This window comes from Phoxinus phoxinus, assembly GCF_949152265.1.
Source record: "Phoxinus phoxinus genome assembly, chromosome: 2".
NCBI classification, from domain to species: domain Eukaryota; kingdom Metazoa; phylum Chordata; class Actinopteri; order Cypriniformes; family Leuciscidae; genus Phoxinus; species Phoxinus phoxinus.
In genome coordinates, this window is record NC_136877.1 from 27,906,062 (window position 1) to 27,931,546 (window position 25,485).

At 38.2% G+C, this 25,485-nt stretch overlaps 2 protein-coding genes across 6 annotated transcripts in view; one reads left to right on the plus strand and one right to left on the minus strand.

Annotated features, from left to right (window-relative positions):
* rbm33a (RNA binding motif protein 33a) overlaps positions 1 to 25,199 on the plus strand; it is a 74,526-nt gene extending 49,327 nt beyond the window's left edge. For 3 of the 5 annotated variants that reach the window (XM_079604867.1, XM_079604869.1, XM_079604868.1), the window contains exons 17-19: positions 612 to 779; positions 1,906 to 1,994; positions 3,245 to 5,894. In XM_079604867.1, coding sequence (XP_079460993.1) covers positions 612 to 779; positions 1,906 to 1,994; positions 3,245 to 3,293 — 306 coding nt within the window. In that variant the 3' untranslated portion in view covers positions 3,294 to 5,894. Of the gene's footprint in view, positions 1 to 611; positions 780 to 1,905; positions 1,995 to 3,244; positions 5,895 to 24,699 lie in introns of those variants that run through there. The other 2 variants (XM_079604870.1, XM_079604871.1) reach the window with 1 other exon arrangement.
* shha (sonic hedgehog signaling molecule a) lies at positions 10,711 to 18,385 on the minus strand. The gene is made up of 3 exons (XM_079604875.1): positions 17,732 to 18,385; positions 13,983 to 14,244; positions 10,711 to 12,447 (listed from the first exon to the last, which is right to left on the minus strand). Exons 1-3 carry the CDS (start codon positions 18,029 to 18,031, stop codon positions 11,753 to 11,755), a joined length of 1,257 nt encoding a protein of 418 aa, XP_079461001.1. The 5' UTR covers positions 18,032 to 18,385; the 3' UTR covers positions 10,711 to 11,752.
* Positions 25,200 to 25,485: the final 286 nt, after the last annotated feature.

Genomic DNA, 25,485 nt, shown 5'->3' on the forward strand with positions numbered 1-25,485 from the left:
AGCTTTGCTTTCAAGGCCAAAGAGCTCCGCTTCAGTCTCAACAGGCCACAACATTTTCATTCACCAGGCTTTGTCACATGGCCTCTAGCAAACTCCAGGCGTGACTTAATGATGGCCTTTTTCAGAAGTCTCTTCCCTCTAGCCACTTCACGCTTAATCAATAAAGTGCTGAAGAGATTGCTGGATTGTCTCCCATATTTCAAGTTTAACTATATGATCTAATATTTTCTGTAGCCTTGATTATTTAATAACTGTCAAATAAATCAAGGCTACCGAAAATGAGTTTGTATAATTTAACTTGCTTTTTGAAACCATTTGTTCATTGTATGTTTGAACCATGGAAGACTAACAATGCCTCTGAAAATGTAAACATTGTGTATGAATTATAATGTGTCAGTTTTTTTTAAGAGCAATTACAAGTACAGGCAGAGAGAATAAAAATAGCTAACGGATATAACCATGAATTAAACAACAAAGATTCCAGTTTCAGCATCGCATTAAAGCACTGGTTTCTTCTGTGATGGTCTCGTCTTACTTTTATTATCATCACAGTGGTTGTTAGATGGTAAAATGTACTGTTAATTTCATATTCCCCTTGCTGATGTCCACAGTTAGTAGTTCGGGGCCGAGGACGTGCCCGTGGTGGGGGGCGTATCATGATGCAGCCGAGCCCAAGAGCGGAGGAGTGTCAGCCCAGCACTGTCTGCATTGAGGGTTTATCCACCACCACAACCAACAAGCAGCTCATGAACCTTCTCAACTCCATCGGCCCTGTTGAGGTTAGGCCACATTGACTTTGTTTTGCACTTTTCCAAAACATATACCTTTTGTTTTTATTACGGGTCAAGTAAAGGTGTGTACACTGTGTGTTACTTGCTATATCATTATTACAATGCCCTGATCAAACAACACCAAATTGATGACAGCACCACCTGCTGGCCAAAGAGCATAAAACATGGCTAAGGATATTTAACTGTATCATTTTAGAATACAGTATCTTGGTCTTAAGTGAAGCTTCTTTGCACCATATGTCTTCTTTTGGTGGGTTTATTTAATTTTTTTGCCTCAAGCATATGTATAATGTATTTAAGTTTCAACTTCATTTTGAAGACCATAATATCTTTAGAACAAATATTTTCAAATTTCCCAGCAAGGAAAGTGGAACACATTGAAGTGTGAGTAATAAATGGTATTAAAAGTAGCACATAGCTGGTTGAACAGAATTATGTTGATGAGATCCTGGGTTTACTGTTGTTTGAATGTTTAAATCAATCCATGAGGAGTCATTTGAGTAATTCTAACTAATTCTAGTAATTTATAACATGGTCTGTCTGAATAGTCAATTCTGATTGGCTGGAAGGTGTGCATTTAATCTGTTAAGTGCACAGTTTGTCTAATCACCAATGTGCTGCCTTCGTAGCACAAACATACTGACAGTCACTCACACGTAGAGAAATTCAGGAGCACTGAAACTTGTCAGTCCAGTCAAATTTTGCACTGACATCATTAACTATGATATACATTCTGGCAGTGCCTTGCTACAAGTGAGATAATCCACGACTAGATGGTTCTTTGCCTCCACATTGTACATTAAAATCATTTGTAAAAATTAAATTATCCCCCACATACACTTGCAAATGAAAGCAAATCACGTTAGCAAATTACCTCGACTTCCTGACTGGCCCAAAGAATAAAGTGTTTTCTGGGTAGAGTGGTCTCTTAAAAATATTACAATAGTGCCATCTAGCGGTGTGCATTCAGTGATGCACTCCTGTATGACTTTTCCCCTGCTCTTCAGGTGTATCACCCACTGTTATTGTGTAAAGAAACTGGTCATCTCTTATAGAAAATGAATGTTTATGTAATAAAACCTACTGCTAAAACATTTGTGTGATTCTTTAATAGATGTTTACAATGTTGCCTGAGCAGCGGAAGGCCATTGCCAAGTTTGTGAACCCAGAACATGCAGTGAGCTTTCAGCACAGCTTTCACAGGTAAGCGTTTGAATTCATCTTAAACTTAGTTGTGCTTTTGTTAATGCACGAACATGAGAAGAGTCGCTGATATATTTTTAGATGATTTGATTTTGGGGCTTTTCCCCCCATGATTTTATAGAACAAGACTTGTTTACACTAAACCTAATATGTGACCCTGGACCACAAAACCAGTCAAGTCGCACGGGTATATTTGTGGCAATGGCCAACAATACATTCTATGGGTCAAAATTATAGATTTTTCTTTTATGTCAAAAATCATTAGGATATTAATTAAAGATCATGTTCCATGAAGATATTTAGTACATTTCCTACTGTAAATATATAAAAATATATATTTTTGTGAGTGAATGCAGCACAATCACAAACATAAATGGACAACTTTAAAGGTGTTTTTTTTTTTTTTTTTTTGGTTCGGTTTACCCTCAGATTCCAGATTTTCAAATAGTTGTATCTTGGCCAAATATTGTCCTATCCTAACAAACCATACATCAATGGAAAGCTTATTTCTTTCAGATGATGTATAAATAAATCAATAAAAAAATTTTTACTTACCCATGTGACTGGTTTTGTGGTCCAGGGTCACATATACATTATAAATGTAGTTGCGAATTTTGTTTGAAGATTTTGATTAGATTCCTTTGGACCGTTTCATGTCTGGTCCATGTTAATAGCCCTAAAAACTTGAAATTGTCTAAATCACAGGTGTCCAGTCCTGCTCTTGGAGGGCCGCTGTCCTGCAGAGTTTTGCTCCAACCCCAATTAAACGCACCTGAGCCAGCTAATTGAGGTTTTACTAGGAATACTAGAAACTTCCAGGCATGTGTGTTGTGGCAAGTTGGAGCTAAACTCTGCAGGACAGTGGACTGAGGACTGTGTTTGGACATCCCTGGTCTAAATGCTATTGCTGTTGTAGGACAGTTATCAAATATTGCATCTCAGAAGTTTCTTCACATATGATGTGAATTGCTGGGAAGCGAGAAACGAAATTGTGCTACAGCATTAGACCAAAACTTCTATTAACGTGTTGTTGTTGGCTGAAGCAGATCAGATGTTGTGCCTAATGGTTTGTGTCGCTGGAGGGCAAATTAAATGTGCATTCAGCAAGTATTACTCATCATAACTGTGTAACAGAACAAGAGCTCTGCTGTAACTCTACTGACTGTCATGTTTTGATGGAGATGCCCCAGTTTAGCTTGCTTTTAAATGTGAGTGTCTCATTTCAATCACATGTTCCCTTGATTACATAGGCACATGATAGATTTGTCTCACATCGATGTTTCCGTTATTGATGGCTGAGGAACAAGTCAGTTCAACAGAAGAGAAGACAAGAGAAGTGAGCAAGAAGAGCACTTCTTTTTCTGAAAGACGGGCGAACAATCGGACGCACAATCAGGATGCTAAAGCTTCGGATGCCGTGTGAAAAGAACTGTCAACAAACTCAATCCACATGCATGAAAGAGTAAAAAACAAAGAGCCAAACACTAGCTGTGTCCTGCTGGATATGGCGCAGCATTAGAACTCATGTTGTGAATGACTTTGGCATGAAGTCTCGCTCTTGTTTCTGTACATTCATTTATATAAGGAAATCAGTAATGTTCTGAACCAGCAGGTGAAAAGAGGCCGAGGTATGAAACCATGTCATGTTTATGACACTTGATAATAGTTGCTTCCATCCTGTAGCTCTCAAGACAGATCATCAGAACAATTCTTTTCAATAGGAATTCTTGATTTATTTTGGATTTTCCAGTCATTGCCTTGAACATAGTGTTAAATGGGGGCTTTGGCCTGAATGTGTGGTGCATGTTCTGTATGCTGCGGTTGTTTTTGTCACCTGTAGAGGGCAGCAGAACTCTTCTGTATGGAGCTCTTTAGTTTTGGGCTGTGGCCCAGGGCATGTTGTGGACATCAGAGTGAAAGCACTGCTTTGTAGAGCTGCTGTTGAGAAACTTCAGGGGCATTTTTGGGTTGAGGTTTTTTCTATTTGAATATCTTTGCAAGCCACTGTGAGATTGCGAATGTCTCTCTCTTTTTTTTTGTGTGCATTTGTTCATGACTATTTATGATCTTAAGTTTTCATTGACCCTGTCACCATTATTATTGTATTGCAGTTGAGTTTTGTTCTGCAGAGCTGGAGTGGTGGTTCATGACGTGTCTGTGACGAACTATTTAACAAAAAATGGCTTTTATACTTTGATTTTAAGTTGTGGTGCTGGAGTCGCATATTTAGATTATTTTAATTGTTGTTAGAAATGGCTTCTAGGCTGTCAGAAAGTCCCCCCTTTGGTAATGCTCCTTTTAATGTGCTTAGTTTTCTTTCCTCAGAGTTTAGCACATCGTGTGTGGAAGAGGATGACTGAATCAAGGCCCGTGTGATGATTTGGTAGGATTTTATTGTAGCTTTTGATGGTGGTGTGGATTGTCTAGAGCACTGGATGCTTTTGTAAATCGTGTTCAGCTTGAGGTCATTTGTTTGTGAAGGGAGATATTTTGAACTATATCTGATGTTTGTATGGTTATAGCTTGGGCTCAGTTCATTGTTTTGCAGGAATTGAGTAGTTGGGGATAGGGATTGGTCAACATCAGCTGTCAGGTACTCTTCCAAAACCCTTCATCTTCATTTTCTTCTTTATTTTGTATGTTGTTACCCATGAAGACTTTTTTTTATTATTATCACAAATCCTCATGTATTGTCAGTCTCCAGTGAATATATTACAATCCCTGGTTTTTCATCGCCTCAATCATGAGTATTTCACATCTCAAATTGTTGTTGTTATATCATCGTCGTTATTATTTGTATTAATAATAATAATATTAGTTCATCAGTATGGTGTAAGTATAGTGCTTGTAAAGTTTAATTGTACAGCTTAAACTGAACTCACGTTATTGCCCCAGAACTGCTCTTTGGTTTAGTGGGTTATATTGTTCCTATTTTGATTAATTTAATCCAATCACTTTACATTATAAGCTACTTCAATAGCAAAAACAGTCTTGTTATAGTATCTAAAATATCTCTGTTTTAGATAATATAACAGTGTAATAAAATCCCTGTTATGTTGTAGCCACTTCATTAAATGAATTATCAAATAAATGTTTGTAGTTATTAGCACATCCAGGTCTACAATTTCAAAGGATTTGGGAGCAACTATTATCAGTGGTCACCTTTTTGTATATAATGGAAGAAAAAAAATGTGTATGAAGCTGTCAAGTCTGTTGTTTTCTCATATTGAAATCTTTCCATGTTTGAAATGGTTTAAAAATACCTACTTGTATGTGACAGGTGAATTTCTTTTCTCAATTTGTTTTTATATATCAACATAAAGTATCCCTTGGTCATTTTACAACAATTTTGTTATTGCAGAACTTAGAGCTTATTATTTGAAGATATTTTAAAGATGAAAAATAAAAGGTGGTCACATATATACCATGTAAATACGGGTATGTGAAGCCAACTGTCTTTATCACCACTAACTGTTGTCTGATGTTGTTTTGTGTTTGAAGATTCCCTCTTGCATCCTAAAATATGTTTGATTATTCGAAACGCAACCCTAATGTTCGTCCATCCTCCCGAATGTTTCTGTTGCCAAATGTAGAAATGGATTTTAGGGGAAAATATTTTATTTCTAATTAAGGTGCAAGCGTTTACCTGAAGACTTTTATCTTGGCTGTCCAAGACTTTGGGCCATTGGCTTTCAAGTTCATTTGTAAAGCTGCTACCCTTCAACACCCACTTGCTTTAAGATGCACTTGTGATTTATAATATAGTAGTTGGCCATGATTAATCCCAGTACTCTTTGTCTATATGTTTGTATTAATCATTTGCATTGTGAGTTTCCAGGAATCACAGAAATATATATAATGGGTAAGATTGTAAATAATGTTATAAAATCAAAACACATGGATCCTTTTGACTGAGATTTTTACATTTTATTTTGTTTTTGTTAACTTTGAGTTTTGTAGACATGCTCTGTTTAAAATTGGTACAGGGAACAGATTTGTTTTTTTATTTATTGGTTTGAATGTGTTTATATAAAAAGAGTGAATCCTATGGATTTAAAAGGTTTCAACTAGCCTGAAAAACACTATTTTAATATATTTCTAATTATAAATCTTATAAGACGTAATCTTTATAAGTGACCTTATAAGAGAGAAAAACAGATTCATATTGAACCTTTTAGTAACTTCATTGTAAGTTTAGATTAACTTGGGGAAGCTTTCCCTTTCCTAACTGTAATCACACATGTGACAAGTTTAAGTTTTCAGAGATTGACTTATTGGTCACTTTTTGCTAGACATTTTTGATAATTTATATAGTCCAAAATAATGTAAAAGGTATTTTACTTTTTGGTCTGTTTTTGTTTTATATTGTTTTGTGTCTTTATTTCTGTCAATCACAAGTGGCTGGCACACTCCCCATGTTTTCATTTTTTCTTTTTTTACATGGATCCTGGTGCAGTTGAACAATTTGCCAGTTTATAGAAATGCCAGGATGGCCTAGTGCTTCAAGATTAGGACTTCTAGGCCTGGTTTCACAGACAGGGCTTAGATTACGCCAGGATTAGTTCAATCAGGACATTTAAGTAGCCTTAGAAAAAAAATAACTTTACTGGTGTGCATCTTGAGAAAGAAAAACAATGGCACTGATATATTTTAAGATGTGTCGGTATTTTAAGATGTGTTTTACTTCCAGTTAAAACAGCTCAAACATGCATTTTAGTCTCCGACTATAGCTTAAGCCTTGTCTGTGAAACCTGGCGTTAGATTACTTGCATTTCTTATAACGGTAGTCAGCTCGAAGACCAGAGACGGGGCATGTTTTTACTTATTGTTTTATTTGTCAAACACAATACACTGCTTCCCGTTGGCACCGGTATGATTATCTGTCACTTGTAATTAAACCATTTTTTTCTCTTTTCCAGGACAGAGCTTCCAGGAGCACAGAAAGGAGGGTTTTTCATAAAACAAATGCTCTGTAGCCCCTTTATATTCTAAGATGGCATTGGTTTTCAAAAGGAATTTTTAGGACAATTTATGTTGCAACCCTATAAAAAGACCCAACGTTTTCTTTTCTTTCTTTTTTTATAAATAAACATTGCACTAGCTAATTGTTGGTAGTAATACTGATAATGCTTTCTGGCTGGCAGGGTGAAATTCTGTGTAACTGTTTTAAACGTTGGTGTTTCTGTGGCAAGATTGAGAGATTCTTTGAACATTTGAACATGGCAGATGTAACTTTAAAATGAGGGCGACCTGATGAGATTGTTTTAAAAATGTCAACGCTAGCAAACAAACGTTGCAACTATTGCACCGGACAGGACTAGGAAGTATACAGACTAGCAGATTTGTTTTGATTGGTCTTGTTTAGCGCTCTGTTGATCTGATGCTGACTTCATTTTAGGATGGCTGGACAAGTTGATGGGTTTGAAGTAAACTTTTAATTGCTTAGTTTTTGAGCCTTTTATGCTATATTTGAGTCTTGTTTATCAGCTTTAGTGCAATGATTGACCGAAGGGAGAAGCGCGCATAGCTGATACCGTCCCATACCCGCATCCCACTGCAGTGCTCCTGAACTGTGGTCTCCAAGACCTGTGTTTGTCAAAGTAATGTGCTGATTGTGAACCAGAACCATGTGAAATCAAAGGCCTATTTATAAACTTGTGTATTGACTCTGGTGTTTATCTTTTGGTGATAGTGTGACAAAAATAGTAAAATTTGACCGTGTAGTCAAGTTTTGATCGTTATTATAATGAAAATGAGTTTATATCAAATTCCTTCTTAAAATAATTAGAGTGAAGGTCCTTGCTCTGTGAAAGGAACATTGCTTTTGAAAACCTCTGCCTATTTCAAATTATGGGTAACAAAATAAAATGGAAATATTAAACTAATATGAAAAACCCTCCTTTTGTTTTCAGTTCTAAATAATGTTGTCTCCACAGTAGAGCTGCGTCCAGATGATGCTAACTTGTCTTGATTTCTCAACAGGTCCTCTTATCTGGTACCAGATATCACTTCTCTTGTGTCTCTTTCTTTCTATCTCTCTCTATCTATCTATCTATCTATCTATCTCTCTCTCTCTCTCTCTCTCTCTCTCTCTCTCTCTCTCTCTCTCTCTCTCTCTCTCTCTTTTCATCTGGGACTGAGGCTTGATGGGAAGGCTGTTGTTGATCTCACTGTGGTGTTGTGTGAACATAATCCTTCTGTATTAAAGCAGGGGGACCTTGCTTCTGGATTTCCTTTCTGTATTAGCCCACGTCCGTGGAAGTGTTGCGTCTCTGGGAACCACACCCTACTGAGTTCCAAAGTTCAAAAACTTGCACAAATCCCAAGAATGATCTGTACACTCTTGCCAGCTGTACACACGTGTTGTGTTGTTGGATGAAAAGAAAACATTACTTGGAAATCATTATTGTATTGGGGAAGTGATTTATGCTGCTTTGATCGCCGTTTTGTTGTCCTTCAGTCTTGTATTATTGGAACGGTTTTGATGTGTTTGAAATGTGTACACCGGACTGTCCTACATGTTGAACTCTGAAGAATATAAATGGTGTTTGTTTAGTAACCTTTTATGGAGCTTGTCAAGTGGAAACCGATAATATGCCTTGACTGTACTTGTTATGAATAATTACTTGAAATAAATCCTTTTCTTGGATTTCATCTACTCTGTTGCCCATGTCCTTGTTATTGAGTGATGAATTAATGGCTTTTCATACTCATTTTGCATCTACTTTCTGTGAGTATAAAGTTCGCTGTTTGAGCCAACAAAAGATCACCATCTTACAGATTTTTTACAAGTAATCATTATGCCACAATAAGCAGTGGTCCACACCAAATTGTCAAAAGCGATGGGTGCTTTATTCCCTGGAAATAAAGAAGAAAGGAAGCTGGAAATTGTACTTTTGGAAAAGTGATTGTCACTTGGGTAAATATTCATGCAATTAAAATGAATGATTGGAATTTAACGATAAGCAACCCTTATTTCATTCCCACCTCACAACAGTTGCCAGTCCATTTTTTGTTTGCAGTTGCCAGCAAGCGTTTGTTGAAACAGTTGCTCTCTCTGCAGACACAAGGCCCCTCTGAAGGATTAGTTGGTTTTATTTACCTGCTCCGAGGAATGCTTTCGCCCAGTCGCTTTTGTGTCTGTGTAAATGCTCAAGGTCAGGGCTGAGAGTGAGCCTCACCAACAGCTCTAAAAAGCAGCAAAACCTGCAGCACAATGAAGTCTTCTCAAGAATTGGTAGTGGAATTTCTATTCGTGTTGCAACAGAGTTCAAAAGCTCAAACTTTCATTCACTCACTAGTTTTAACACCCTTCAAAGTGTCCATGCACACACACACATTGATCAGAAAAGACAATAAATGTATATAGTTGTATATTTAGTTCTTTGTTATTGGTGCAACACAGAGATCGTGAAGACACTGATCTAGCCATCTTTTATATTGGCTGATGATAGAAATTGCAGTCTGAATTTGCACGCAAATGAGGTTAGAACTTTCCCTTCTAACTTTAGTACTATTCTCAATACCCAGTTTATCAGCTGAGCTCACATTGGCTCTCTGGGACTATTCCTCTCATTGATAATATTGTTCAGCAGAGAGTTCACATGAATGATATCATGATCTGGGAGGAGCTTGAGAAAGTTTTACAATTGTAAGGATGACATCCGGCCATTCAGTTTTACAAAACTCTTTGCTATGATCCGCTTTTGTCATTTCGAATTTCTACTGTCTGAACTGGGTTTGGGGCTCATTGTTAGATGGCTGCATAAAGTTAGGCTGTCTTTTTTCCTTGCTTGAATAGAAGTCGCATATCACATCTCAGACTAAACCAAAGGAAAAATCAGAGATCCTTTGGGTTTACCTTATAACCGCGAGTTAGAGTTATGCATCGTGTATTAGATTTGAAGTGGATGCTTCCTCACTTCCTCTCGTTGCACCTGGTGCGCCACCTGTTTCATTCCTGAGATTAACTATAAAAGCACTATTACATGAAGACGGGAAAGGTGTGTAGGCTAAATGTGTTCAATAGCCAAATGTGTAGTCTAATCATTTAATGTATTTGATTCCGTCACTTATTTTGACGTAATTCTCATGGCGGCGAATAATAGCCACGCTAAAGACCTCGATGAGAAATCACCAAAGAGCCGATCTAATAAGGCGATTTCCACTAAATGTGTTGGTGCGTTTAAAGCACGCAAATAGCCTTTTTAATCTGCGTGAGAGATTTTCAGCTGTTTACGCTGAGGAGGACTATCCTGTTCATATTTAACATGGGAACACAACTTTTCGCAAGCATACAAAATGCAGATCAAAGACTTTTTCGCGTCTTACCGATAGCCGCTTTCAACATTTAACTTCATTTCGCATTTCCACACGTTGGTTTGAATGGGTTGGTTTCTCCCTCTCGAGCTTTAACTGAATAGCCCGAATTACGTTGGGGGAAACTCTGGTCAACTCTATCCGATAACGTTTTTCACTGCAACAATAAAATATTTTTTATTGAATTATTGTAGCCTATTTACATTTAGACAACTTGTAAGCCATTGTTGTGCCATGTCTTAAACGTGACAGCAATGAACATAATTAGCCCTGTTAATTTAATAAACTTCTGCCGAGAACCGACTTTTTAAGCAACAGCAATAACAATGACATATTTATGAGCGTTAATAATATCAATAACAGCAATAGCCTATTAAATCTTCTGATTATTAGAATGATAGGTCAAGATGTTTAATTTATGCATCATCATCATCAAAATATATTCATGAAACAAAAACATACAAATGAGCAGTTTGAATATTTTCTTTATCTCATTCATTTATAATAAACATATAAATAATAAATTCTATACATTTCCTGACACCTTGCCTTAATGAAAGACAAGTTAACTGGTATGGCCACTCAATCGTATGCTATCCAAACTGTGCATCAGCTGCATTTTATTTCTATAAAACTATTTACCTATTACAAAATATGAAAAGAAAAATACATTTTTAGTAAATGTACAGTAGTTATTAATTTGTTTAACGAAAACTTTTGTTCTTTACTGTGGGACTATTATCGTTACTGAATTGTCAGAATGTGCATTTCGCATTTTCTTAAAGAAATACAAAAAAACAATGAAACCAGAGAAGAGTGAACAATATGTCTGTCCCAATCTGACAACCAAAGCAATGACAAAATAATAGAGAATTCTAAAAGAGATAACAGCACAAGACTGCAAAGACTCTGCACCTATTTAAATTAAAATATATTCTCGTATCTAACACTATTTCAAATAACGAAAAGTGATTAGGTAACGATCGGTCAAAATCTAATGTACAATTCTGTGTATAAAAATATAATTTCTGGAGCCCCGCGGCGTTTGCTTACCCCTAAAATATAACAGTCATTTGCACATAAGCACAGAATGTTACAACCTGTCATGAAATGTTCATTATTTTTTCCATACATTATCTTTTTTTCCTGTTTACATGAGATATACAAAAATAGATTCTGCACCGCTGGATGATCATTCGAATCCGTATGTGTGCCACCAGCCTGAGTTCACGCGAGAATAAATTATGCAAAGAAAACTTTTAAGGCTCCATTTATTCTTTGAAAATGACATTTTTTTAAAGTCATTGTAATAAATATCCCAACTCCGCTCGGGGCCTTTGTCTCTTTCTCTCTCTCACTCTCGCTCTCTCTTTCTCTCTTGTACTAACATTGTCTTATATTAATGTGATTTCTCTTGCTTTATTTCCATATGAAGGTGTTCAGCTTGAGTTTACTGACATCCCCAAAGGATGAAGCATGTGGCTGTCCAAAAGCCACGTTCCCACTTGATAGAGGAGCTTGGAGTACCAGTGGACTCCCTCCTGTTGTAAAGTCGCACTGGACTCACTGATTAAGTTTTTAGGGAATAGGACTGATGTCACGTCATAACAGAGCCTGACGGGCGCGAAGGCCAAATGCGCGAGCCCGTGGTCCTTTATTACGGCGTAACAGGACGCCAGTATTCTGTCGACCACAATGGTTCCATGAGCAGTCACTGGTGCGAACGAGCCATGGTGCTCCTCCGTGTATATCCTCTCCACGATGACAGATTTAAGTTGACCGCTATCATCAACAACCATCACCTTTTGTCCGGCCCTGACACTGCTGGCATACGCGGCGGTCATGGTGTGGAGATCATCCGTTGAGTTGTCGAGGACAAAAAGGAGATGAGCAGCGGTGAGTGTGATCTTTTCAACGGGTTCTTTCGTTTCTATGACGTAGAACATACGTCGCGTCGCGGAGTCTCGGTCTGTGAACATGATGAAGTCGCTGTACACGAGGTTCCCAGCGCTGTCCGCCGCCAGCACCTTGTCGCCGGGGTTCAGGTCCTTCACGGCCTTCTGCCCTCCGTCTTTGAGCGTGACCAGAGCCGAACCTGGGAAGCAGCCTCCAGATTTTGCAGCAACCGAATTTTCTGTCGAGACAAATAGCAATGGGTGAATAAAACGGCACTCCTTTTATGCAGAATATCAAGAAGTAATATAATTACGCTCTAATATTAGGCCTATATTTTGAGTTATGTCGAGGTTGTCAAATAAATAAATAAATAAAAAGCGCGAAAAGCATGCACGTAAACTAGGCTATATCAGCCCCAAAGTCGCCTCAAGTAAGAAAAAGTCTGAATAAACAAAAGAAAACGTGGCAACGGGAATTAGGCTGTAAATCGAAAGCTTTTCCCAAAAAAACTCTTTGTTTGAGATGGAGGAGGAAAAAGGCTGGACTGCTCTAATTAAAAATCAATAAAGCCCGGACATTGTCATTCTAATGCAGCTTGTGTACAGAGCACTCTTGGAAAAGGACACTTCTGCCTTTCCTTGTGCCTCTTTCATATTTGCTCAGGTGCAGAAACTTCTATGTGACAATTCACACTTATAGAATGAGAAAACCCCAAGCAGGCTCAAATAGTACCTATTTACTCAGCCCAGACACTTTTCCAAGGCTCTAATGGTGTAGATTTGAATGTAAATTAGAAATGCTAGCGGTAGTCAATCAATGCCCTCTTCTTCTTTCCTTTCATTTTTTTAAACCATCATGCTCTCCGTTGTCAAGCTTAATGACAATAATTCGGGCCTTGTGGGATCTCTTCACATTCCGATCTCTTGGGTCGGTAAACAGAGCTATAGAATGGACTTTTCGTCTAATCCTCTCATAAGATTCTAGGGCATGAAATAAGATGGTGACAATTGAGAAACAGATTTGGGCGAGCGAGTTCGACCTGGCTCTGTTTAAAGCCTGTAATGTATTTGTAAAAGTGTTTAGAATTTTAATAAGATTTGGCGAAAGCCTAAGGCTTTTGCCAATGTGTTCCTGCGAAATTATCTTAGATCAATGTTAAACTTATTACACTACAAAATAAATAAATAAAAGATTGCTGATAGGAATTAGGCCTAGGCTACATTTTATTTGCGCAAGTGATACCATAAACTCCGTCGTGTTTTTTAATCGTATATTTTAAGCGTGCGTGTTTGATTTGTTATGTCTTCATAAGCAATGTTTATTCTGTTTCAGTGAGTGATCTTGTGATGACTTGATAAGCGCTTCCTTCAAAGAGACAGAGTGGGGCGATGTAAGATCAGTTAATATATTGGCTCGAAAGTCTTTCTGTGATAGTCGTTTTAACTGTGTAAAGTGAAGGATTTAAAATATCTTATAGAGGAATAGCCTTGAAACAATTTGTATTTTTCATAATAACTAAAATACATTCGATTTATTAATTAGAATATTTGTTATAAATAAGACTTTCTTTGCCAGAAGTTACTTTTATGAATACAGTTATAATTAAAAATGTATTTGATAAATTAAGAAAATTTTTGTTGTTTTTACTGTATCAGTATTTAAAAGCAGATTATCTTTTTAAGCCTGCTATTTATTCCACATGAAGTGGAGTGTGAAGCATTGTGCCCATCACTTTGATATTTCGCACTTCCAATCAACCTGCCATGGTCTTACCTGCTTTGACAGAGCAATGGATGTGCGCTTTGGACTCGTAATAGACCCAGTCAAATCCAGCTTCTACAGCTAACCGAGAGAGTGTCCCGTATTTGCTCTTGTCTCGATCAGAGGTGGTGATATCAACAGCTCTTCCCTCGTAGTGGAGTGATTCTTCAAAATGGTGACCGTCCTCATCCCAGCCCTCTGTCACACGCAGCTTAACCCCTGGCCACTGGTTCATTACAGAGATGGCCAGTGAGTTCAGCTTGTCTTTGCATCTCTAATGGAAAGACAGCGAGAGAACAGGAAGAGAGATTATTTTTAAAACTTCCATTCATTGATCCATGTTGCCATATCACATAAAATAAAATAAAAAATAAACACCCACACACAATAAATAATGCTCTTAATCTCCAAAAATACCTTAATGATAGCTTGCCTAAAAGCTGTTTAAACAAACTGACAGTTTTAGTTTAGTTAAAGCCCTCGGTTTGATTGACTGGTTCAATATTATCTTATCACAATCAGTCAGTTCTGAACAGCCTTTTCAAGGTTCACATCACTCCAGACATCATTTACTGACAATAATTATGTAACTATCCCAATCAATATGTCCAGACAAACAGGTTGACTTACAAATAAGTCTATATATATGAAATAAGAATCCTGTATTTACACTGGAAATAATTCAGCCTTGCATGCAAGGCTATTCTGCCCAAAGAGCTCAATGAAAAATTGATAAGTTATTGCATTCGCTTCACTGATCTAAACCATATAGATCCAACTAGAGAAAGGTGTGACTGCATCAAGGCCTCTTCTGCTTAAAAGGCCAAAATACAAACAATAGTGACTTGAGATTAGAAGGCAAAAAATACTGAAAAGTGATGTTCAGTTAGTGATTTGTGGTTTTTATTATTTAAACATTTTGGTTTAGAGCAGTCGGTCTCACCGAGGGGCAGGTACGAGATATGGAGTATCAGGCCATGTGTGGGTGGTGCACCCACTAACCTTTCCCGGGACCTTGCGTTGGGATGCTTGGCCTTCTCCAGGACAACTCTTCCCAACACTTAACCAATATGTCAAATAAAACACTACAAAAGACTCTTTCACTCCGTCCAAGAGAAGCAACTACTCATTATTCTTGCAGCACAGGTTTGCTCAAGGGACGTGATGTGATTGCTTAACCGACGGTCTTTCAGAGGTTATATAAAATCTATTCAAAATATGCTTGCAAATTGTGACACTAAGCCAAATTAATACCTCTAATAATTCACACAAATTCCCTCCTAGCTTTGACTCGCTCGCTGCCTCTTTCTCTCCCTCCTTCACAAGCACACACACACACCATCCGTAGCCTATAACATACATTTCTGTACCAGACTACTATCGCCCCACTTTCTGCTGATTTGCCTGACCCTCTAATTTTCATGTCTGCATTGAAGGCCACATCTTATTACACTGCATCATACATAAAAAAAAGGAAGTATAGTCAATTATAAAACATATAATAGTTTAAGTTCACTCCATTATGTCTCAATGTCTATTATGCAAACCACCAAAAACTTAATGTGCTTCACTCATGCATCCTCTTATATAGCTACATTAATCATTTTCTTACTGAGATATACATCTGTGGACTGAATGGAAAATGACAGACTGGTACTTTACCCTTACAGAAAAAATTATTTCCTGTAACTAGTGATTTTACTTTAGTTATTTTAATCTGCTGCTTATTAGCTCTACAGCACTCGTGGGACTCGAATGAGAGAGGAAAATATAAACAAGGGACCAAAAGATACAACCTAGCATATTCTGAGCAAAACTGCCGGGGATTCAAGACCCGTGAAGCCTAAACTCTTTATTAATTCATTGGGTCGTGTGCCGCAAATCAAGCCAAATTCTGTTCAGCCACCATGAAGCGCAGCGGGAACCCCCTGTGCCGCCGCTTTGTGCTCCACACGAGGTTTGTTCAACACGCCGCCTATAGTCACAGTCAGCTACTAATCTCCTCTCAAAATGAACTGTTATAGAGGAAACACTTATCAGCTACCTGTCAGAGCAAACAGCCTCCAGGATGCCCTCGTACTTGCGCCTAATTTCGTGAGCACCGTTAAGTCCAATTCACTACACAGCGTGTTCAACCAACAAACCATCTCTTCCACTCGGATGCGCTTCTCCAAAACATTTGCTAACAGGACACCTCGTTAACTCCCTTTGAAAAGCTTAGACGTCCATTTGAAGTAACAAGATTGCAGGGGTAGCTTTCCTTTTTTAATGGCAGTGTGTGTGCCCGCGGGTCATCACACACTTATAATCACATTCACCTTAAGTAGAGTTTGATATACATCTGAGAAAACCACACCAGACAAGGGTTTCATCTTTTTTTAAGGACCAGAAAAAGGGAGACTTTATAATGCACCTGCGCAGCGCGTATAAATTCACTTTGGTTGACATTCGCAATGCTTCAGCAAACCTCGTCCATGCGATAACCAGTCATGACTTAGTTTGAACCGAAGAGCTTTTCAGCAGAGGCACGTCAAAATATCCTAATAAAAAAGATTACACACAGGGTATTCACTTTGTAAATTACACGGAAGCAGACCTCAATATGCTTTGTATAGCAAATATATATTCGATGCATTACTAAGCAGCAATGTTATTCTTCCTTTGGGCAAAGGGTCAGAAGTTCAAATGATCCCTGCTAATGCGACGAGAGTGGAAAGCCATGTTGGGGACAGACAGCCTATTCCCGAAGCTGTCTGACTTTTTCAGAGGCCTAGCTTTCGTTAAAAAAATTAAATAAATAAAAATTAAATAAAAAAAATAAGTTAAATGTTATGTAGACTACAACTCGGGCAAAAAAAATAACTTTCTATAATTTTTGAGCAGCACACAACTCTAGCATTAACCATAAAATAAATAGATCGAAGTCTGACTAGTCGAATATAATTTCAAGCAAAGAAAACAGTTTACCGCATCTAACGGATTAATCACATATGCTATCTAACTATTTATCAACATATCAGCGTATTGCAATTAAAATGATGTTTTAGTCTACTCCTGGTGTGTAGGCTACCACATAAAACTTATTTCTGCATGTGCATCGCTTGATGTTGCTTATATCGGTCAGTTGTAAAACAAATAGGCCTATAGATAATGCAGCATCGCATGTGGCATAAAATGATTGCCAGAATATGAGAAAACTCCTGCATAATATAGAAAGCAGAGGGGTGAAGACAGATAGGCCATTGTGTCTGATTCTAATCTGTCAGTAAGCGGTACCATCCTGGCCCATTAATAACCAGAAACAAATTTAAGAGCATCCTTTGAGAAATGTCAATATTTTCATGCCCTGATAAGCAGCCGCTGCGAGCGGGTGGGCTGCGGTCTGGCTACTAAGCGATCCTATGAACATGTACGCTTAATTTCCTTCTATATTTAGCTGTCATGAGACTGACATGTTATGCCCACCACAGTCCCTTTAGATCAGGTGCCGTACCTATCTAGCTGGATACCCACATTTTATAAAACATATAGGCTAACGCGCGCCTGATGTACCTAGTAATCTCAGCGAGGACAAATATAGGAACAGAGAGGGTGAGCAAGGAGGCAACCAGCCGGTCCTCTCCTGGTGGCATTTCTCTAGCACAGCTTCATTAGAAAGAGCCGTTCCGTAAGACTAATTCACAATCCTTGCACGAACTGTACTTTCTTAAGCTCTGACTTCAAACAAGCACCGGTGTGATTTGTGAACGGAAAGAAATTACCTGTGTCATGAGTCTGTCCGCGCCTGTGTTCTCCTCATCCTTAAAGATAATGTCGGGGTTGTAATTTGGAGTAAGTTCTTTAAATCTCTCCGAATTGCGCGTTATCTTGCCCTCGTATCTGCCGCTGGCCCCTAAGGTCTTCTCCGCGACATTAGGTATAAACTGCTTGTAGGCGAGAGGTGTCAGCTTCTTCGGATGTCTTCTTCTGCCGTAGCCTCTGCCTGGACCGCAGGCCAGTCCGGACACCACCAAGGACAGACTGATAAGAGACACCAGCAGCTCTCTCGTCAGAAGCCGCATTTTGCCGCACGGTGAATCTCGCTGCGGTGTTCTAGAGCGCCCTGCGCGGTCTGTCTAGCGGGATTTCTCGTTCTCCTTGCGCGGATCTCCGGCGATGTCCTTGCCTTCTCCTCAGTTCACGCGTGTCCCTCAGTGCCAAGCCCTATCGTGACAGGTGCGTAAATGTGCGTCTGATAACGCATCGGAGGTTTGCGGCGTGGATGTGAAAGGTAAGACTGACCTCAAAATCGCAACGTGAGTTGAAGCCACAGCCACTTATGCGAGAAGCCTCTTTACTCCTATGTATTATAGCTGCGATCTGAGGTAGGGAGGGACCTGATTGGCTCGACGGGACGAACCCTTCTGATGTTATCCCACAAAACGGACGCTCAAAAACCTTTAAAGAAGGTGGGTTTCAGGGGAGGGACACGGTGAGATGTGAGCGCATCAGTTTCCCCCGCTGCTGTCCGTGAGGCTGCGACATGCATGTGTGCTCAGTTTGTTACTGGGATGCAAATGCTCCATCCATCTATGTGACCTGCTAATGGACCATTTCTGTTTAAGTCATTTGGTCTGTATATGTTACTGCTTAAGGTGCACATAAGGGTGAATGCGACTTTCAAAACTTCATTTATCGCCAGTGAGGACATTAATCTGATTAATCATAGAATAATCACAAGCAAAGCGATTCAAAATACAAACATACATTTTAATTAAATGTAAACTTATCTCTTTTATCACATGATTATCAGGTTGATCACTTGTTGTCCTATTAACCTCTAACCTGAAAAAGCTGAACTTTACAGAAGCTGCAGATAGTTTTACTGTCATTTTTAAAGTTTTAAAGCGAAATGATCATTTTCTGAACAATTTACAGGATTTCACTTTCATCGAAATATCGTCCAAACAACTATTTCCAAACTGAAAAGCCATGGATGTTTTGGTTAATTAAGGATACAATTAATTATTCCTCCATATTCCATTGGTGCGAGAGAGCGAGAGAGAGGAGACAGAGATTAAGTTGGCTCTTCTGCCCAACACAGCTTATTTGAGATATTGGAAAAGGCTCTTCCTGTGCACACAAATGCTAAGCTGTCTGTTTGGGAGAAAGATCAGCCTGCAAAAACCCTGTCACCCCTTAAAGTCCACTTCAGTGACAGATTAAGCCATGGTAACCACTGTGTTCCCTGGCCCATAGCAGCGGGTAAGGTATGTGTTTTATTGTCTTATTTTCACACATTTTCCAGACTGCTCTATCAAAGATGGTGGCTGCTTGTCTTGTGAAATACATTAAGAAAGTAGGACCCCTGAAAAAGGTTTTGTTCAAATGGCCACGAGATGGATGATTTGTTGTCCAGTTTGTTTTAGTTTTGAGGTGTGCACTTTTTTGACTGCTTAAATATTACAAACACCATTAAATCATAATCATATGTGAAGAGTAAAATAATTAGCAAAGAGATCTTTAACGTGCATCACACAGGAAAATGATCTATTTGTCTTTGCCAAAAACAAAACATTTTGTCATAATTTTTGATTTAGCTCCATTGGAGATTGTTTAATGGGCAACTTTACATTATATTAATCCTCAGTGCGAACCTCTCAGAATGTTGAGAGCAAATCGAGCAGTTAATCTCTTCTAAAACAACTTTATAAGCTCCGAATACGCAACTGAAAGAGAAGCAGTTTAATTGATGCTCCTACTTGCAAACAGTCACACAGAAGTTACTTTATGTCTGATTTAATGAGATTATGACCACAGATGTCTAACAGGAGTGAACTGGCACACTATGATGAACGTGTTATGAACTTTCACTTATTTAATATGAAGAGGTTTTGGAGGTTGGCAATAATCTGATAGTTTACCTTCAGTGTATTAGACAGTTAATGAATCAGTGTGGATGACTACAAGGAAAAAAGGAGTACCGAGGAGAAACAGTCACCCGCATGCTGTTGTGGAGCGTGATTTTCCTGCTCCTTCCATCTATCTCTATCTGTCTTAGTACAATTACATCTTGGCAATTGCATTCAACAGCAATTATGAGATCACTGATATTGTCTTCAGCAATTCTATGGGAGCAGACAGTAGACATCATAGATCAGGTCATTCAGGTATGTGTAGCATGAATAAGCCCTACAAACAAACACATGTCGTGTAATTCTGGGACTCATACAAGATCATGTGCCGCCCCAATTGACTAATCCTTTGAGAATGACCCTAAGCAGTCAGTGTACAGCGAAACAGTCTTAAGGACAAGCATTCTGTGGAGGAACACTTAGCCTCGATTTCGGGCAGCTCTTTGTGTTGTTGTGGACTGCAGGGAGTGGAACGTGGGGAATTTCACAATCGTGTACCTGAGGTTCCAGCTCAGCTCCGTCTCAGAGTGTGTAAAGAGTTTTTTATTTGCCTCGCTCAGCCGCTCCCTCTACTTAAACACAGTCTCAGTCCTCTCAAGGCCAAGGCAAGACAGCCAAGCCCCAGGTCAACCCTACACAGCGGGAGGGAGAAGAGAGCCGTAGAGATGCGCAAATACATGCTATTTTCAATTCGAACAGAGATTTAGGGGGCAAAGGGGGCTGGTGAACACTAAGAGTAATTCAGAAACCCAAGACTGAGGGATTTTTTTTTTTTTTTTGCATGTTATCAATGGCATTTTCATATTGACTTATCACATTCCATTCAGTGATAAAGAGAAATTCCTCTGTGGAGCCTGAGAAAACCAATTTACCCGCCAGCATCAACCATCATACACTACTAATAATGATTATGAATGGTAGCATGGTTCAATCTTTTGTTTTTTCTCAATATTATACATGGTTCCATGTTTACTTATAACATTTAATGCTCTAAAAAACTCCTGGGAAAGACATGTCCAAGACTCGGTCAGAACTGTAGAATGGTGATGGACAGCAGTGGAAAATATAAATGCAGTACTATGCAAATAAGTGTGCACATGAGAGTAAACCATCTGCTGCAGCATGCTTTGTTCGATTGCCATTTGACCCGAGGACACAGATAGTATCTATTTAATGAACTTGGGGTGCTTGTGGCCTGTGCCATATTACCTAGAGCAACAGTAATTCCTCTGGAAATTTAGTCAACGCTCAACACGGTTGACCACTGTAACCAATGAAAAGTGAAAGCGTCATTAAACACCCACTCACATGCTATTGGCCATCACTCCATGAGAAGTGCTGCCTTTCTACCTGAGTGTTTAGAAACATTCCACAAGAATAGTGAACAGTGATTTCATTCCCACAATCAGTAGTCTACTGGACAGGTTCCAGGATGTTGCTCACTGAACAACATTACAGCCAATATTTTTCATATTGATCATAAAATTAATTGTTAACTACATGTGTCTGCACGCTTCTGCTTCTGTGGTGATAGATAATAATTAGTTTAGAAATAAGCATTGTAAAGTCATCAAAGATCAGGAGCGGAGCAGAATTCTCCCACAGACTGCTGCTGCTGAAGAAGAGAGAGTGCAGCAGTTCCTCATCACAGCCTCGGATAATGACCTCATTCCGGTCGCCAGAGTTTTGCGATCGAGGGCAGCGCGATTGTACGAGAAAGAAGCAAAGCCTAAAACGAGGAGAAGACATGAATATTAAGCACAGGCACAGGATAAATGGTGAGAATTATGTGGAAAGATGAATCGATGCTGTGAACAATTACTTGATATTGCAGAATCCTCCCATCTCTCAAGTCTCAAGACACACCTCTTCCAAGAGTCTTCTGACCCAGATGAGTTGTATCTAGCACTATATCAGCATTATATTTATATCCTTGTAGAAATTAATTTTGTGCTCTGGCATTCTCTGGTGCGTTTTGCATGACTTTTTTTTGTGAACATCTGCGAAGCTTATTGTAATTTATGATACAGCTCTGGAACTTGACACTGACCTGTATAATTGACTTTTGACCCAGGCAACCAGTTGAGCAGTACTACTTTTCATATTTTTATTTATTTATCTGTTCATTTTGTAAGCATCCATATATAATAAGCAGGATAATGGACAATCATCTTCACACTTCAAATTAGGGTCTGGCTGAGGTTATATTTTGTACACTGTACATTATCCCTTACTCATGTTATATGTACAAATGTTGAAAAGAAAAAAGCAAATAAGAAAAAAAGCAAGCCTTAAATCCCAAGAATAGCCTAAAACAAATGGTTGAGAAAGTCGAGAACTGCGTCTGTGGGCTTATTTAATATCCTCACCCTTGTTTTAAAAGCTCTAAAGCTCTGATGTCTTGAGGTAGCTTCAAAAGCAAAATCAGCTTTCTAAATCTATTTATGGATCTTAATAAACTCTTGCTTCAAGAGATGTTTTTGGTTTAGACACGTTTGTGTGTGTTTTATATTAGGTATTTGTTCAAGGCTCAGATTCATTTCTAACTAATAATCATACAGAGTGATGGCATTTGTCAGTTTTATGAAGCCAGCATTAACTTACTCCAGAAAAAAACAGGATCTCTAGAAAAGCACTTCTAGATATTGAAAGTTTTATTAATCAGTTAAATTACGTGCAAACATTACTCTTTTTTTAGATTAGCAGGCCAACTTTTATCTATTTGCAGTCTGTTCAAATAATAGTTTCCAGTAGATGAGTATCATATTAGGAGCATTTGAAAGGTGTGGTTCAGATCTGTGGAATTTTCCCAGAACAAGCAGGGGGGATTACTGTATAGACAGATAGACAAACCTGCACCAGCCCTTCCAGGTGTGTCCTTTTGCTAGAAAAGAAAATTCAGACCTTGATATTACACCAACCGCAATATAGAATGCAATGCCTGTTAATGCTCGTTCTCTGGGACTCTAAAGGTCTACATACTCATACTCACCTTTTAGCCGGTTCCTTTTTCAGAACCCCCTAATAAAGGCGGTTGGTTAAGTATGTGGCAGAAGCTCAATAGACAGGCACATGACACATGCTTGCAAAGCTTGCACCAAGTTGAGAGGCGGTATAACTTTAAAAGAATCAGTTTTTCTCTTTGTGTTCTATTTGATTGATTTGGTCAGTCCTCATATAGCCTATGGCAAACGCAGCGGGGTCCCACTTTATATTAGGTGACTATTATGTACATTTAATCTAATCGTTTGGTACAATGCACTTATTGTGTGCATAGATGTTTTTACATTGTACTTGTATTTTTAAAATACTTGCATGTACTTATAGATTCTTTTTCTTCTGAGAATAAAAGAGATTTCTGAGATTACAGAATTAATTTCTGTAATTACATTGTTGACCCTTCCCTTAAACCTTAACCCACCCTTAAACATAACCGCACGACCAAACCTAACCATACCTGTATCCCACCTCAGTAGCAGCAAAAGTGTTTACAGTACAATATACACACAGTAACTACATTGTACTTATTTAGGACGCCTAATATTAAGTTTTTAAATATGCTTACCTTATAGTCTACAGTTCTTTACAGATGCATGTTTTAATTACATTTTTTCACACATTCATTTTGCTTCATGCAAGGATAGTAAGACACCTGTTGTATTGAAATAATCTTTTCTTGGCTTTAATCCCATCGTTGTGTTCGTTGATTTCTCTCACAAATCAATCTCAGCTGTTATCATGAGATTATGTTAACACAAACCTAAAACAAACAAGCTGAAACCATAACATATCACCATCAACCATTTGTTTTTGTTGTTTTTGCCAAGAAGCCTTTTAAAATGTCTTTTGTATGTACTTTATACAGCTTGTAAGCACAAGCACTTTAACTTATGAAAGTGTGTTTTTACACTTTTCTCAATGATGCAGCTTGAGGAAATGTAGAGCGTAGAAATATCAAGTTCCCCATATCTATATAAATGTAAATAATCAAGAATATTATCAGCAGCTAAATCACAAGGAACCTTCCAGTGTTCAATCCCCTTTTCCCCCCCTGAATGACTTCCAAATCCGTAACAGTATGGATCATGTTGGCAGTCGGTTTGATCTGTGTCTACACAGGTGGGAAAGCACCTCAACCTTTATCTTTATGACTGTAACTCTGTCTGACTGGAAGGGGGTGGGGCGATTTGAAGCACTTCTATACTGTAGACTAATGCAAGCCGTAAATGTGACGGCCAGCATCACAAAACCAAAGATCACAAAGAAAACAGACAGGTGTGTGTGTACATGAAAGGCATAGAAGGAGTAGAAGAAAAAACACTCACATGTAATAATGTATATATGTATACACATTTGATTCATAATGGCATGATGCACTAATTTCAATTACATCTCATCACATATTTATAATTAATCACATTAAATGAATTATTTGTATGTTTGGTGCTCACTCAACTTGATCAACATGTAGTCAACCTGCTTCCCCACTCAGCCGCGTGAGACCCCGCCACATCCGCGGCCTGCGTCGCTCCAGCATAAATGACGGGAGGGTGCATAAAACCTCACCAACTTGCCACATTAGAACTGAAGACCCGGCGCAGACTAACACTCACCACTCACAAATGTGTTGAATTTTTCTCCACTCGAGTGCTGCTGTAATATATATGTCTATAGTGGAGAGCAGCTCACAGATTTCTCCGATTTTGTATTTTGTGCTGTCCTCAGCATTTGTAATTACAATAAACAAGAATATGACATGCTCTGATAAGTCAAAAATGTTTCTTTGACAGTTAAAATTTTTCTTTTAAACATTTGAATTCTTTTTGTTGTTGTAGTTGAAGTGAAGGACACTGTCTCTATGGCCTTGCAGATCCAAGATTGAAAACGCAAACATTCCTGCAGTAAACATCCGTGATTCAACCCTTCACATCAATGGCTTGCTGTCTGTAAGTATGCAGAGAATAATGATGACAATGGTCGAAAAATTACAACTCTTGTACAATTATCTGTAAAATGTTATAGAAATAGCAGCCAAATAACATGCATTTTTTATTTTCAGTATTCCGGTTTTTCTTGTTGTTTATTTCAGGGTCAAAAATAAATAAATTCTGACCAATATTATGCTGTAAATATTAAGCCAAGTTTTATATCGGAACTACATAAAGACATAATGTAAAGCTAAATCTTAACATTATCACTCTTTACAAAGCTACATTGTATTGTATTTCAATTGAGTATAATGTACACACCACCAATGCTGCTTATTTACAATGCTGTTAAAATTCTTTTACAAAAAAAACTATGATTTCCCCAATAAAAGTACTATGATATCTACAGCTGCAATCATTTCCTTTGTTTGAAATACACTATATATACATACTTTATATCATATTCCACCAGTTTATGTAATTCTTCCAAGAGTTACCCACAATTTTACAGCCTTTCTAACAAAATCTAGACTTTTACAGTCCCATTAAAGCTCCATCCTGGGGCTTGATGGTTGCATGTTTTAAAGGATTTTTAATTTCTTATGGGATGCTTCAAATTATACCTTTGTCAGATTCCTTATATAAATAAATATAATTCATAATATTAAAATATAAAATATATAATTTTATTAT